This window comes from Pezoporus occidentalis, unplaced genomic scaffold (genome assembly GCF_034315485.1).
Source record: "Pezoporus occidentalis ecotype Australia unplaced genomic scaffold, CSIRO_AGI_Poc_V1 ctg128, whole genome shotgun sequence".
NCBI classification, from domain to species: domain Eukaryota; kingdom Metazoa; phylum Chordata; class Aves; order Psittaciformes; family Psittacidae; genus Pezoporus; species Pezoporus occidentalis.
The window spans coordinates 1,757,784-1,770,013 of NW_026913082.1; the positions used below are offsets into that span (position 1 = coordinate 1,757,784).

At 42.6% G+C, this 12,230-nt stretch overlaps 1 protein-coding gene across 1 annotated transcript; it reads right to left on the minus strand.

The window, feature by feature from the left end:
• Window positions 1-233: 233 nt before the first annotated feature.
• NPTX2 (neuronal pentraxin 2) lies at window positions 234-10,622 on the minus strand. Its single transcript, XM_062608008.1, has 5 exons — window positions 10,141-10,622; window positions 8,417-8,633; window positions 4,724-4,968; window positions 3,120-3,299; window positions 234-1,865 (listed from the first exon to the last, which is right to left on the minus strand). The coding sequence occupies exons 1-5, from the start codon at window positions 10,591-10,593 to the stop codon at window positions 1,638-1,640; spliced, it is 1,323 nt and encodes a 440-aa protein (XP_062463992.1). The 5' UTR covers window positions 10,594-10,622; the 3' UTR covers window positions 234-1,637.
• Window positions 10,623-12,230: the final 1,608 nt, after the last annotated feature.

A 12,230-nucleotide genomic window follows, 5' to 3' on the forward strand; every position in this document is an offset into this window, starting at 1 on the left:
AACCTGAGATTCAAACACTTTGCATCCATATGTGGAAAAACTCTCCCCAGTTAAGGTTACATGCAGACCTAAGCGCCTTTTAGTTGAAGATTGTGATTTAAGACATTTGGGGAATAAAGACAACTTCTTATAGGACTGTACTTCAACTAGAGCAGAGAGACAGTAGCTAAACCGATACCACCTATGAAAGAGAATATTCAGTGTCTGGTGTGACTTTAAAGGAATTAAAAGACTCATTTTACAGTGCATTTTAATTAAAAGTTCATTATAAGAATTTTCTTTTAATAACAGCATACTACATATTAATGGAAATATGTAACTTTACCCTACAAATGGGACTGTCACCATATTATTCTTACAATTCAAACATATGAAAAATAAATATGATATTTAGCTTTATAAATTCCCCCCCTTTAAATCCTTTTTCTTTTAAATAACAAAAGTAATAACTCTTTCCCATTACAGTGCATTTGCTATCCGCGAGCCACAAACCAAGTAGTCACATCAATGCCAAGGAAACAGCAACACTGCAAAATATTCAGAGAAAGTGATAAAAAAATATAGTAGTCAGCCCAGTGCTTACAGAAGAGACAATCAACAAGAATTGAAAAAACCAGCACATTTTCATATTACATAAGACCATTATAATAACATAGAAAACAGTGCAGAAGACTTATGCTGGAAAAATATATAGCAATTCTCAGCAAGCAGGAACTGAACTTTGGCACTTGCTCATAGAAAGGCCTTTCAAAGCAACCCAAAATAGAAATTCACTTAGTCACAGCCTGTATATTTAAAAAAATAAAGACATTGACTAAAGCAAGAGAAACAATAGAGAAAAGTTTACAGGCCAGGTCACTACAAATTCAGTACATTCATCCTACAGAAAATAGTCTTTCATCTATCCATCTGTGCTGGGATCCTGGCTAGCAAAAGACAGGCTTTGGGACAGAACCTTACCTGAAGCATCTCTGTTTCAGTGGGGCTATGCTTATTACACAGACCTCTTTAAACTCAGCTAGAATAGCATATCTCAGATACATTACATTGCCTCCTTATCATAAAACAAGGATTTCTAATCTGCAAATTAAAAAGCAAGACCCTTGCACTCAGACAGTGGCTGTTCAGCTCTACCCATAGTTGCACCATAACCACTGTAGTGTAAGGACGAAGTGATTTCTTTAAAAAGGGCTAAAAAAGAATGGCTTCCGTTCAAAAGGGAGACGATAGACTGGAAGGGAGGATTCACATGTAGCGTGTTCATCTCAACGCTTTGCCAGCACTGCATATGATCAAAGGGAGTACTGTAGTTAATGTGTGCATGGCTGTTTCCCTCCCTGCCAGAAGAGCTGATGTACTAAACTCAGGCCTAACCAAAAGGCTGCTGCAGGCCAAAGCATATTTTTGGATCAGGCCATAAAAAAAAACACGGGCTGTGCTAGCCAAGAAGTGCTTCTTTCAGTGTAAGGCTCAACGCCCCCAACTAGCAGCTATCTTTGCACTGAGGCAGTTTACTCAATTTTTTTTACTCTTTTGAGGAATTAAGACTGGGGAAGGACAGAGAGAAAAATAAGTGCTTTAGATTGCACAGAAGATTGTCCTACTAAAGGGGGCACTTGAATGGGAAATAATTGCAGCTATAAATCTAGCAGACGCTCTTCACATGTCTCCACAGGCCATTTAGTAGCACCTCCAAACACATCAACGTTGTTATCAACCCAGGGTATGATGTTGCCAGGCATGTTGGTAGAGCAGTTAGCAATATTCATGATGTCTTCAGTTTTTAAGACCCTGTCCCATATATTGAACTGGCTCATCTCTCCAACGAAGGCTTGAGTTGCATCAAATCTTCCTCCTACTGTGTCCTTTAGGCACACAAGAGTTATGATTAGATGAGAAGATTATTTCAGCATTTTCTTTTTCACAACTTGACGACCCTCCCCCCAAGCCACACTGCTAGAACGAGGTGCAGAGCCAGGTCACAAACAACTTCAAGGTTCTAAAAGGACTACTTTGAACAAGATATTCTGAGGAACATTTAAAAGCTTCAATGTGAAATTTGTCAAAACAATTCAAAGCAAACAGTGCTTTGTGCATACCATCACACAAAGCACATATAACTAACCCTGCCCCCAAGCAGTAAAGCAGGAAGACAGCTTTAAATATTGAGGCTAATTTAGGAGCCATTTTGCAAGGTTGGCACAGGACAACTTCAGCAAGAACTGCATAGATATGCAAGATCACTGCAAAAGCTTTATGGCTAAGGATTAAACTGTAACCACAGCCCTTGACCAATTGTCTGCAGGGTCTCCAAGATGCAGTCTTTACTTCAAAATACATAGGCTTCTTCTGGTTGTACCAAATGACTAACTCAGACTGCTACTGCATATGCCTAAAAACATTTGCTCCATCCACTGCTCAAGGACAAAAATCACACATTTTGTGTGATCACACTCACATGAAACTGCTAGCATAGGACAGAACCAAGCATAGTACAGACAAATAGCATGAGTTACAGAAAGCCTGCCAGCCACTTAACAGTAAGCTGGAGCATCTGCTACCACTAGAAGAGAGATACTGAGTTGCTGGAGAGGGTCCAGAGAAGGGCAACAAACCTGGTGAAGGGTCTGGAGCACAAGTCTTATGAGGAGTGGCTGAGGGAACTGGGGAGCTTTAGCCTCGAGAAGAGAAGGCTCAGGGGGACCTTATCACTCTCTACAGCTACCTGAAAGGAGGTAGTAATGAGGTGGGCATCAGTCTCTTCTCCCAAGTAACAAGTGATAGGACAAAAAGTAACAGCCTCAAGCTGTGCCAGGGGAGGTTTAGATTAGATATTAGGAAATATTTCTTCACCAAGAGGGTTGCCAAGCATTGGAACAGGCTGCCCAGAGAACTGGTGGAATCACCATTCCTCAAAGTGCTCAAAGACTGTGTAGATGAGGCCCTCAGTTACATGGTTTAGTGGTGGAAGTGGCATTGCTGGGTAAAGGTTGGACTTTATGATCTTAAAGGTCTTTTCCAACAGGACCAAGTGTTTAACAAAATTTTCCTCACTGCTGCTGTTTGGGGAGTTCTGAGTTTATTTTTTTAAACCCTGGAATACATTGTCATTCACTCACCTGTTCCTGACCCAGGATCAAGACACCTCCAGGTTTAATTGGGTGCCAAGGAGCAAGATTCTCCCCAGTCCCAAGCTTCTCACCATCTTGAAAAGCCTCCCACATTCCGTCTCTGGTTGTCCATGTTATACAGACATGGTGCCATTTCCCATCACTAATGAAGAGAGGGAGCTGGGCAACCTACAAAAACCCAAAGAACAATGCATGTTGCAAGCCAAGCCTACCAGCTCAAGCACAACGGTTGGAAAGAGACAGTATTTACTCTGTCCTCAGAAGCAAAAACTTCACAGGCAGAAGTTAGTCCCCATCTTTCTACTTTGTTCCAACTCTCCTGTATTCAGAAACACAGCCATACTTTTTATTCTAGAGGTGAGCCTTTGTTTCATCTAGAATCAAGTGACACAAATACCAGAGCCTAAGCTACTACTACCCCCTGAGCCTGTATATTAATGTGGCACCTGTTGTTTAAATCTGTGATTAGTCCTTTCTTCACATCCAGTGCTCATGTAAAGTTTCTCTTAAAATCTGGGGTTTGCCAGCACCATTTGCAGTAACAACTCTGACAAACGAATCTGCTTGCTTCCAGTAAGACTTACGGGAAATGTTACATAGGACCCCAAATAAGGAGGAACTATGCTCCTTTAGGAATTGGACCTGAAAACTTATTCAAGGCAACATAAAGACACAAATGCAGTGGGGTGTGGAGCGGCAGTGACATAGGAGAAGAAAAGCCTCACAGAACATTAATAGTACTGACAAAATACTGAAGAGAGTAAGTTATTGCTAAAGATAAGCAACCTGAGGTTTCCTCCTTTGCCACAACCCATTAGAAATAATTGGCTTTTCACTTTTATTGATTTTGGAGGATGATAAGGCTGTTAAAAGTGCTTAACTAGCCACATGACTGAACCACCCTGAGCTGTAGATCTGTAAACACCTCAGAGAGATCCCTCAGAGAGAAGCGAGTTACTAGGGAACCCAACTGAGGGTGGGGAGAAAGTGATTTGTTTTAATGCCAAGTTACAATGGGTCTTGTTTTCCTCAAGCCTTATTCTGAATCCTGTCAGAAACCATCAGTGGTATGAAACAGTGTGAGACAATTGTGCTTTTTGTAATTAAAGCCTGAAAAAATTGTATTTAAACAGATGTTCAGTCACTAAGCATAAAACCCCAGGCACAACTACATGCCTTTTGCTTTACATCTTCAGCAAGATTCCTCTTAACATATCTGAACTTCTAGGATTAGAAAGATAGAAATACTGCAACTGGCTTAGATATCACAGGTTTTGCAGTAGTGGAGCATCAAATATTGCTTTTGTGTCATAAAACAAGAAACAAGATGGGCTTGTAAATTCAGAGAACATGTATAAGTGCATGCACATCTAGATGTCTCATCACTTTGTCTAAGCACACAAATACATGTGCCGTTCAACTTTGCTTCAAGTACCTTTATGAACTTGAAACAAACAGATGGACAACAACATTACCATCTCAAAGGCCCAGAACTGGCTTCTCTCAGAGAATGAAAGTTACTAGAGAGGTATCAAGGGGGTGGACTTTATTCTGATTACACAGACAATAAAGAAGAGTTAATCAATTCTCACCTTATCATTGATTAGCAGTTCAATTGGATTATTCCCCCACTCTATAAGGACAATTTCATTAGCCTGCCCAGGAACAGCATATGAGAATGGAGTGCCAATTCCAGGAGATGCACTTGATCTCAACCACAAGCATACAGTAAATGCATAAAGCTCTGGCAGAGTCTTCTTGATCTTCCCATATAAGTAGTTAGTGCGAAGAGGAAGGGAGACTTTGAATTCATCAGGTGACTTAAATGCACTGTTACCTAGAATTACATTGAGGAAGAAAAACCTTTAACATTAAGCAAAACAATGTATTTGTAATTCAGGCTAAGAAATTATGTAATTGATAATGAGAATCTTTGGAATTTCAATCACTTTAGAGAGGTACACAAGAAAATTATATTGAAGTAGTATTACTGAATGCTGATTTTGCAGCACAGAAAAACACAGCTAGATGCAACACATTGTGCTAATTATTTATTCTTCCTGCTCATTTAGAGCAAAAGAATAGATGGCAGACAACTAACAAGAATCTGTTAAATATTTTCTTTCTTCATTGCTTAGTTCATGGCTAGAGGCCTGCCTATTTCAAACAATTCTAACTGCTTTAAGAGATATGTACTGTTACTAAACATGGATTCTCTGGTATGCTCATTATTAAAGCATCACAGTGCTTCAAAACCAGTATTTCTTTTCCTACTCCTGCTACACAGGGAGTTAGCAGCAGCATCTCCATTTTACAGATAGCAGGCTGAGAAACAGGTTAATGCTCCCATTTTGGGTGGCCGATCTGAAACATGAAAAAGCTGCCACAGTCCAGAGAGCAAAGTTAAATTCAGCAGAACCAATTTCTGTCCCACAGACAAATCAGAAGATCTAACAAAAACATACAGCTGAAGTTCAAAATTACCTGAATTAAAAAATGCAATATGAACTTAGGAACTATGAAAACATTAGAATTAATTTCAATATAAAAGCAGAAATTCTTAGTTAGCTTTTTCTAATAAAATGTGGTAAAAGTGAGATGTCCTAGAGACGTTTATGAAACTGAGAACCCTTAAGACCAAGGCTTTCTAAACCTGCAATACTCTGTATTATATAGTTCATGTATACTTCTGAAGTAGTTGCTTCAAGTAATTTTCCAGAATTAAATATTAAGAGAAATCCCACATTGTGCCACAAAATAAAACCCCACAGTTCTGTAGTAGAGTGTCACCCTCAACTTTTTAGCAACCTGTTCTTCCAAGTCCCACTCACTTCATTTACTCCCATTCCTGAAATGAATTCAATCCCCTCACAGAAATTCATGCTCCAATCCAAATGAAGAGCTGTTGTCACAAAAGGTTGCCACAATCCCCATATGTAATTTTTAAACCGTTGGCATTCTCTCAGTACCCATTCTCAGAAGCAACTAAAGTGTTTTGACTGCATTTTTCACAGAATGAGGGGGTGGAAAGCTTATCTGATGCTACATCTGTCTTTAGGAACATACAGACCAGAAACTGAGATATTCTAAACTCTAGGCAAAAGAACCCCAGGATCTTAAGACTAATGTTAAGCAACCTCCACTAGGCTGGTACAACCAATCTTACATCCATAAAAGAAACATATCCCATTAAGAGTATTAGTCACTCGGAAAGAACTTAAGGAAGCAATAATGGGTTGGAAAGGAACAAACAATATTCACGATTTTTGTATTTTTCATTTTGTTCTCATGACTTGAAAACATCCACAACTCCAAATGATAACAAGATCCTCCAGAGCAATGCGCACATGCACAGGATAAGACAATCCTTTTGCTATATAACGTGAATTTTTGGACAAAATAAGCGAGAAATAGTTATTCCCTTTTCGAGATGGAGAAAACAGGTTTTGACATAAGAAGTGACCTGTTTGTGTCTCCAGCAAAGCTAGAAATCACATTTAAGTCCAGGCACTATTAGTTACAGGATTATTTCTCCGCAAAGTCCTGCTTTTTAATACATCATTTACCGCTGCCAATGGAGACAACTAGTGAAGGAATTACGAGAGACTTTGGGAATTACAATAACTGTACAAACTTCAAACTCTTCTGCCCCACTGTTAACTAACAACAGCTGCCTCAACTACCAAACCCCAAAGTTCAGAGCATCACCTTATAAAGTTAGCTTTTTCCTCCATTTATTTGGTCTTAAGACAATGGAGAGCTTATGACACTCTAGTTAGTTGTCAGGAAGAAATGTGAAACAATCTGGCATGTAAAATAAAAGCACAATAGAAATACTTTTTTCAAAATAGGTCAGATCACTTCAAATATTATCTGTATTTAACCTACAAAATCAGTAAGTTCTTACATCATTATTACCCTCACTTTGATTTGACAGAGAACTCAAACGAACAGAGCAGCTAAATCATGCTGAAAGAGAGCAAATTACACAACTAAAAGCCTGTGTCTTGGTTTCTGGCCCAAGTTCTTCTCTTCCCTCAAGACTTAAGACAGCCCACTCTCCCCACACAAAAAATAAAGGTGGGAACAAGCTATTTTTAACATAGATTACACATTCTTGTTCTCCCACCCCTCCCTGTCTCCTGCTGAGGACTTGCCGATATGAGTCACATCTTTCAGAGACAAGGACTAGCAATACTTGCCACATAAGACATCAACATGCCATGAATTCTCCAGATCTTTATTTGTGGTTTAGGTTTTATCTTGGCTCTCAGGAAATACTTTGACAGAGCCAAAGGAAGGGCTCTTCTTCCTCTTTTCCCCTCCTTCACACTTTGTAAATGAAAAAATGGATACAATATTACACAAATGGATCCATTAGGCTGCATTTTAAAATTCGTGATACTTATGTTTGCACCACTGAGAAAGCATGCCCATTAAGCTGCTTTTAAGCAGAGAGACTATTCACCTTGGAAAAATAATTTAAAGATTGGGCAGTGATATTTACTGGTACACCAGTCCTACAGTCTACTCTGTAGAAATATATAGTCAAGACAGAGAGATAGCTCTGTTCTTTAGCTCACTTCCATGGGCATTTGTAATTCAAATAAACAGACTCTACTCAAGCATAGAGATCTCTGTAACAATTAATCTAAGTATCTGAATCAATGACTGGGATTAAGAGAGCATCCCCCAGTGGTACTATGCGTAATCTACTGTAAACTCTGAAGGCTATACACTTGGGCTATGACACAGTTCAAATATCTGCAGTTATCCAAAGTTATAACCAGCAATGAAAGGAAAGACCAACAGTAATACTTCCAAAGCAGCAGGAAATGGTTCTGGTATAAAATGCCATTTGTTACATCAAAGGCAGCTGTGCTAATTAACTTTTGCCCATATGATTTTCAGTCCAAATAAAGGCAGCTCTACTTAGATATGGACTTGACATTATTTAGGTCTTTACCTGACACCAATGTCATACTTTCTTCCTATTTCCATTTGCCTCCTTATAGAGCCTTCTGTCCCACAAACAGTAAAGGGCTTCATCCTAACCACCTACATATGCCAAATTAAGAGACAGAAAGCTAAAGCCATGCAGAGGTCTGTCAGGCAGGAAGCCTGTGACAAAAGGAAAAGGGAATCCAAGTATTTGCACTGTCACCTACTATTTAGTCCAGCACCTTAACTGTCTTGCCCTGAAAGCCCACATTTAGACTAATGTGGTAGAAGGAATAAACAAAATTAATCAGCACAGGGAAGCTTTTAGATTTTGGACAGATTACCTTTTTCTAATTCAGACACTCTTTCTAGCAGCGCATTCAAGGCTGTCTCAGTCTTCTGCCGATGGGCTGACGTCTCATTATGAAGCAAAGACTTTTCATCCTCAAGCTCAGCCACTTTGCTCAGGAGTTGGCGTTCCAGGTCTCCCAGCCTTCGCTGAAGCATCTCTCGAAGGTCATTAGGCAGTGCTGCGTACGACACATTGGCTCGGAGCTGGTGCTTTAGTAGAAATAAGAAGGAAAAAAAAAAAAAACAAAAAAATTGCCATTTCTAAACCAGAAACTGTGAAATAAAGACATGCTCTTGATTCAAAGGGGAGAAAGCAAGATCTCAGAGTTCTCCAGCAAGTACAAAAGAGGCATTGCTTTCCATCACTTGTAACATTCAGTGCTTTTATCAGCAGTGTAGCTAAACAGGTCCTGAAACAAAAGGGCACTTTTGTTAGAGATTTTCAGGGTTTCATACAAAGCAGTCTTCATACATTTAAGTTCAGTAAAAATTAATGTAGGGAGCCAAGTCTAATGCACTCCCATTAGTATGTACATGTGGCACATTACACAATTTTTGGTTTACTTACTGGAAGTGACATTGGCGGCCTAAGTTAACAGAAAAGGACTATTATTTCTTTTTAAATAAGAATTTAGGCTACTTCAAAAGCAAATCTACCAAATGAAAGTTTTCTCAGTTTTGATTTGCAGAATAAGGAAATCAGATGCTCCTTAGGTCAGCTGTAAATTTTAGCCACTCAAAAAAACCACCAACCCTCAAAACCCCAAAGAAACAAAACCCACCCCTCACTCTCTCAGATAACACTGGTGTCTTTAATGATGCTAAGAAACCAATGATTCCACCCACCGTATTATTCTAGTAGAGTTGCTCGTCTACAGCCCTAAACCAAAGATGCCTCACAAAGACAGCAACAGTAATAAAGGGGTGTCACACTACCAGATTGCTCAAAATTGTACTTGAAAGACAGCCCAGAGTGTTCAGACCTCACAGAACAACCTTTAGGAAGTTACCTGCCATCCTCACATCATTGCCAACTGCTTGGAGGGCAGCATGAGGACACACATGTCCTCATATGACTGAGAGTGTGGAAAGCAAAACAACATCTAGCAAGATTCCTGTGGGAATACTTTCTATAAAATATTTCCATGAGTTCCACTCAACTACAGGCACTGTCCAAAGGCTTGTGGAAATCACCTATTGGTAGGCTTGGACCAAACACCCCTTCTATCCAAACACAATGAGAATTAGGTTGCTTTTATTCTATGCCAGCTCTAAATACATCATCTGATCTTCACAATCTGCCCAACACAATCTCCTCATCACCACTGGTTTGTTCAGCACCATATGCTAAGGTCTTTCTGCCCAAGACGTCAGCTGTATAGCTCAAACCCCATGAAGTCACATTCCCAGAAAGAGAGATTTAGACATACTAATACAGAAACTAAGCTGGTGACAAGGAGGAAAACCATAATCCCACCCCACACAGTGGGAGAACACAGCTACAGAGGGGCCCTTTGGGAATTTTAACCATTGAAGCAAGCAGATACACAGTCAAGAAACAAGGCCAACCATGCAACTTGTTCCCAGAGCTTGGCCAGTTGGGATTTAGCTCTATCCCGATTAAGGACAGTAGCTGTGCCCATCAGCTACCCAAAGCCATACCTAACTCGTTCCACGTCCCTATGCGGTGGGCAGGGGTGTCCCTCCCCGGCCCTACCTCTAGGCTCTCCAGCCGGTCCTTCAGGGTCTGCATTGTGCGGCTCAGCTGGTCGATGACCTGAGCCGGGTCCCGCGGCAGGTCGCCCATCGTGTCCTTGCCCTTCCCCAGCTCGCTCCTCCACGTCCCCGTAGCGGACTTGCCGTCGGCGCTCTCGCACCGGCTCAGCTTGCCGGTAAGCTCCCGGATGGCCTCCCGCTGGCTTCCGATGGTCTCCTTCTGCTGCAGGACGGTCTCCCGCAGCTGCAGGACCGTGGCTTTCAGCTCCTCCTCGGGGGACAGCGCGCCACCCTGCATGGGCACCGGGGGCAGCGGGCAGCCCGCGCTGGTCGCCTCCAGCGGCAGCGAGGTGCACACGAACCGACTACCGGGTGGGCTCTCCTGGGTGCCCGACGCCGAGCCCCGGGCGCCAGCGGCTACGGCGAGCAGGAGCCCGGCCACCACAGGCAACATCCCGGCTGGTGACGGCTCGGAGGGGACACCGGGACGAGGGCCGAGGCGGCGCCGCGCTGACAGGGGAGGTGAAGCCGGCCCCGCCGCCCCGTCCCGTCCGCTCCGCTCCCCTCTCCACACGCCGCTCCCGCGCCCGCCGCCGTCCCACGGCTTTTATAGCCTGAGAGCGCGCGTGGAGGGGGCGGGGCCCGGCTCGCGCCGCGTGCGCTGGTTGGCTGCAGGCAGCGCTGACGCCACGCGGTCCCCGGGGCCGGGATGCCGCTGGGGGGACACGGCCGGCGAGGAGCGGGAGGAGGATGCGCTGGCACGGCCGGACGTGGATCCGGACGGGGACCTGAACTGCTGTCCCAGCGCTTTGTCCAGCCGGGGGGCGGCCTGCAGAGCCCACCTGCCAGTCTGTGCCCACCTGCCAGTCTGTGCCCACCTGCCAGTCTGTGCCCACCTGCCAGTCTGTGCCCACCTGCCAGTCTGTGCCTCTGGCCCAAGGGCCGCACGGGGAAAACGCTGCTCCGCATGTCCAGTTTGAGCCCCTCTCCTGCTTTAGCTTTTACCCGTTGTCCCTTGTTCTCACACCACATACCGCAGCGCAGAGCCTGGCTCCATCCCGATGATCTCCTCTGATGGACTCGCTCCAGCATGTCAAGGTCCTTGTACTGGGGGGTCAAAACCGAACACGGTAGCTCCATGTGATCCAGGCAGAGACAAGTACAGGAACAGCATTAACCCTCAAACCACTTCAAACACAGCCTGGGTTCTGCCGGCCTGGGCCAGTGAGCTAGTTAAGCTAAAAGGTGTCATTACAAAAACGAGATACAGTTCAAGTGATTGGCCAGTATTCAAATTTATGATGGAGGGAAAGGGACATTTTGAGAAATTTTTGTAGAGTACCATAAGGCTGTTGTTGGACCATAAGGTCTTTATAGGCGTAGCTACATTGTTTGTGCTATACAGTATTTTTAACACTGATACAGTTACTATAAATTTATAATCTCTGAGGGCTTGTATCTTTTCCCAAATGCCCTACAAACACCAACTTGAACAGTTCTTGCAAACTTCTTATGGATATGCAATGAGAATGGTTACCTCTACTAGGAAAACAGAGAAACAATTTCCTCATGCATCAGCAGAGGCTGCTCTTAGGACTCTAAAACCCTGAAGTAGAATTTTAAATTTTTAGAAAGTTTATCTATGGAAATTGAAGCCATTTTACCATAGGGTCAGTAGCTCTTACTATGAAATATGTAACATTTTAATAATAATAAAAATAGTAAAGAATTCATAATTGGAAAGATTTTTAGCTTTTTTTGGTCACCGTGTGAATTGCTGTGTTACAGAATGAGTTAGCAAGTTTGAAGGAGCACGTATCACAGTGATAGTTAAATCTGATTGCTTTGTGAAGTCCAGTTTATTTGTTCAACTCCTTCAGCAATGTCCTGTTTGAAAGTCACATTAATCAAAGCTGACTGCAGACACATCCTTTGGCCATGCAAGTGAGAGATGCAGCTCATATTGCTTAAGCAAGGAGAGAAAATATAGAGGATGGAGGGAGCTCAATAAGTGACTGGAAGCTCCAATTTCTGTCTGAACTCCTTTTGTCTGGAAACCAGGTCTCAAGAGACTGCTCTGCTTCCTGGTTG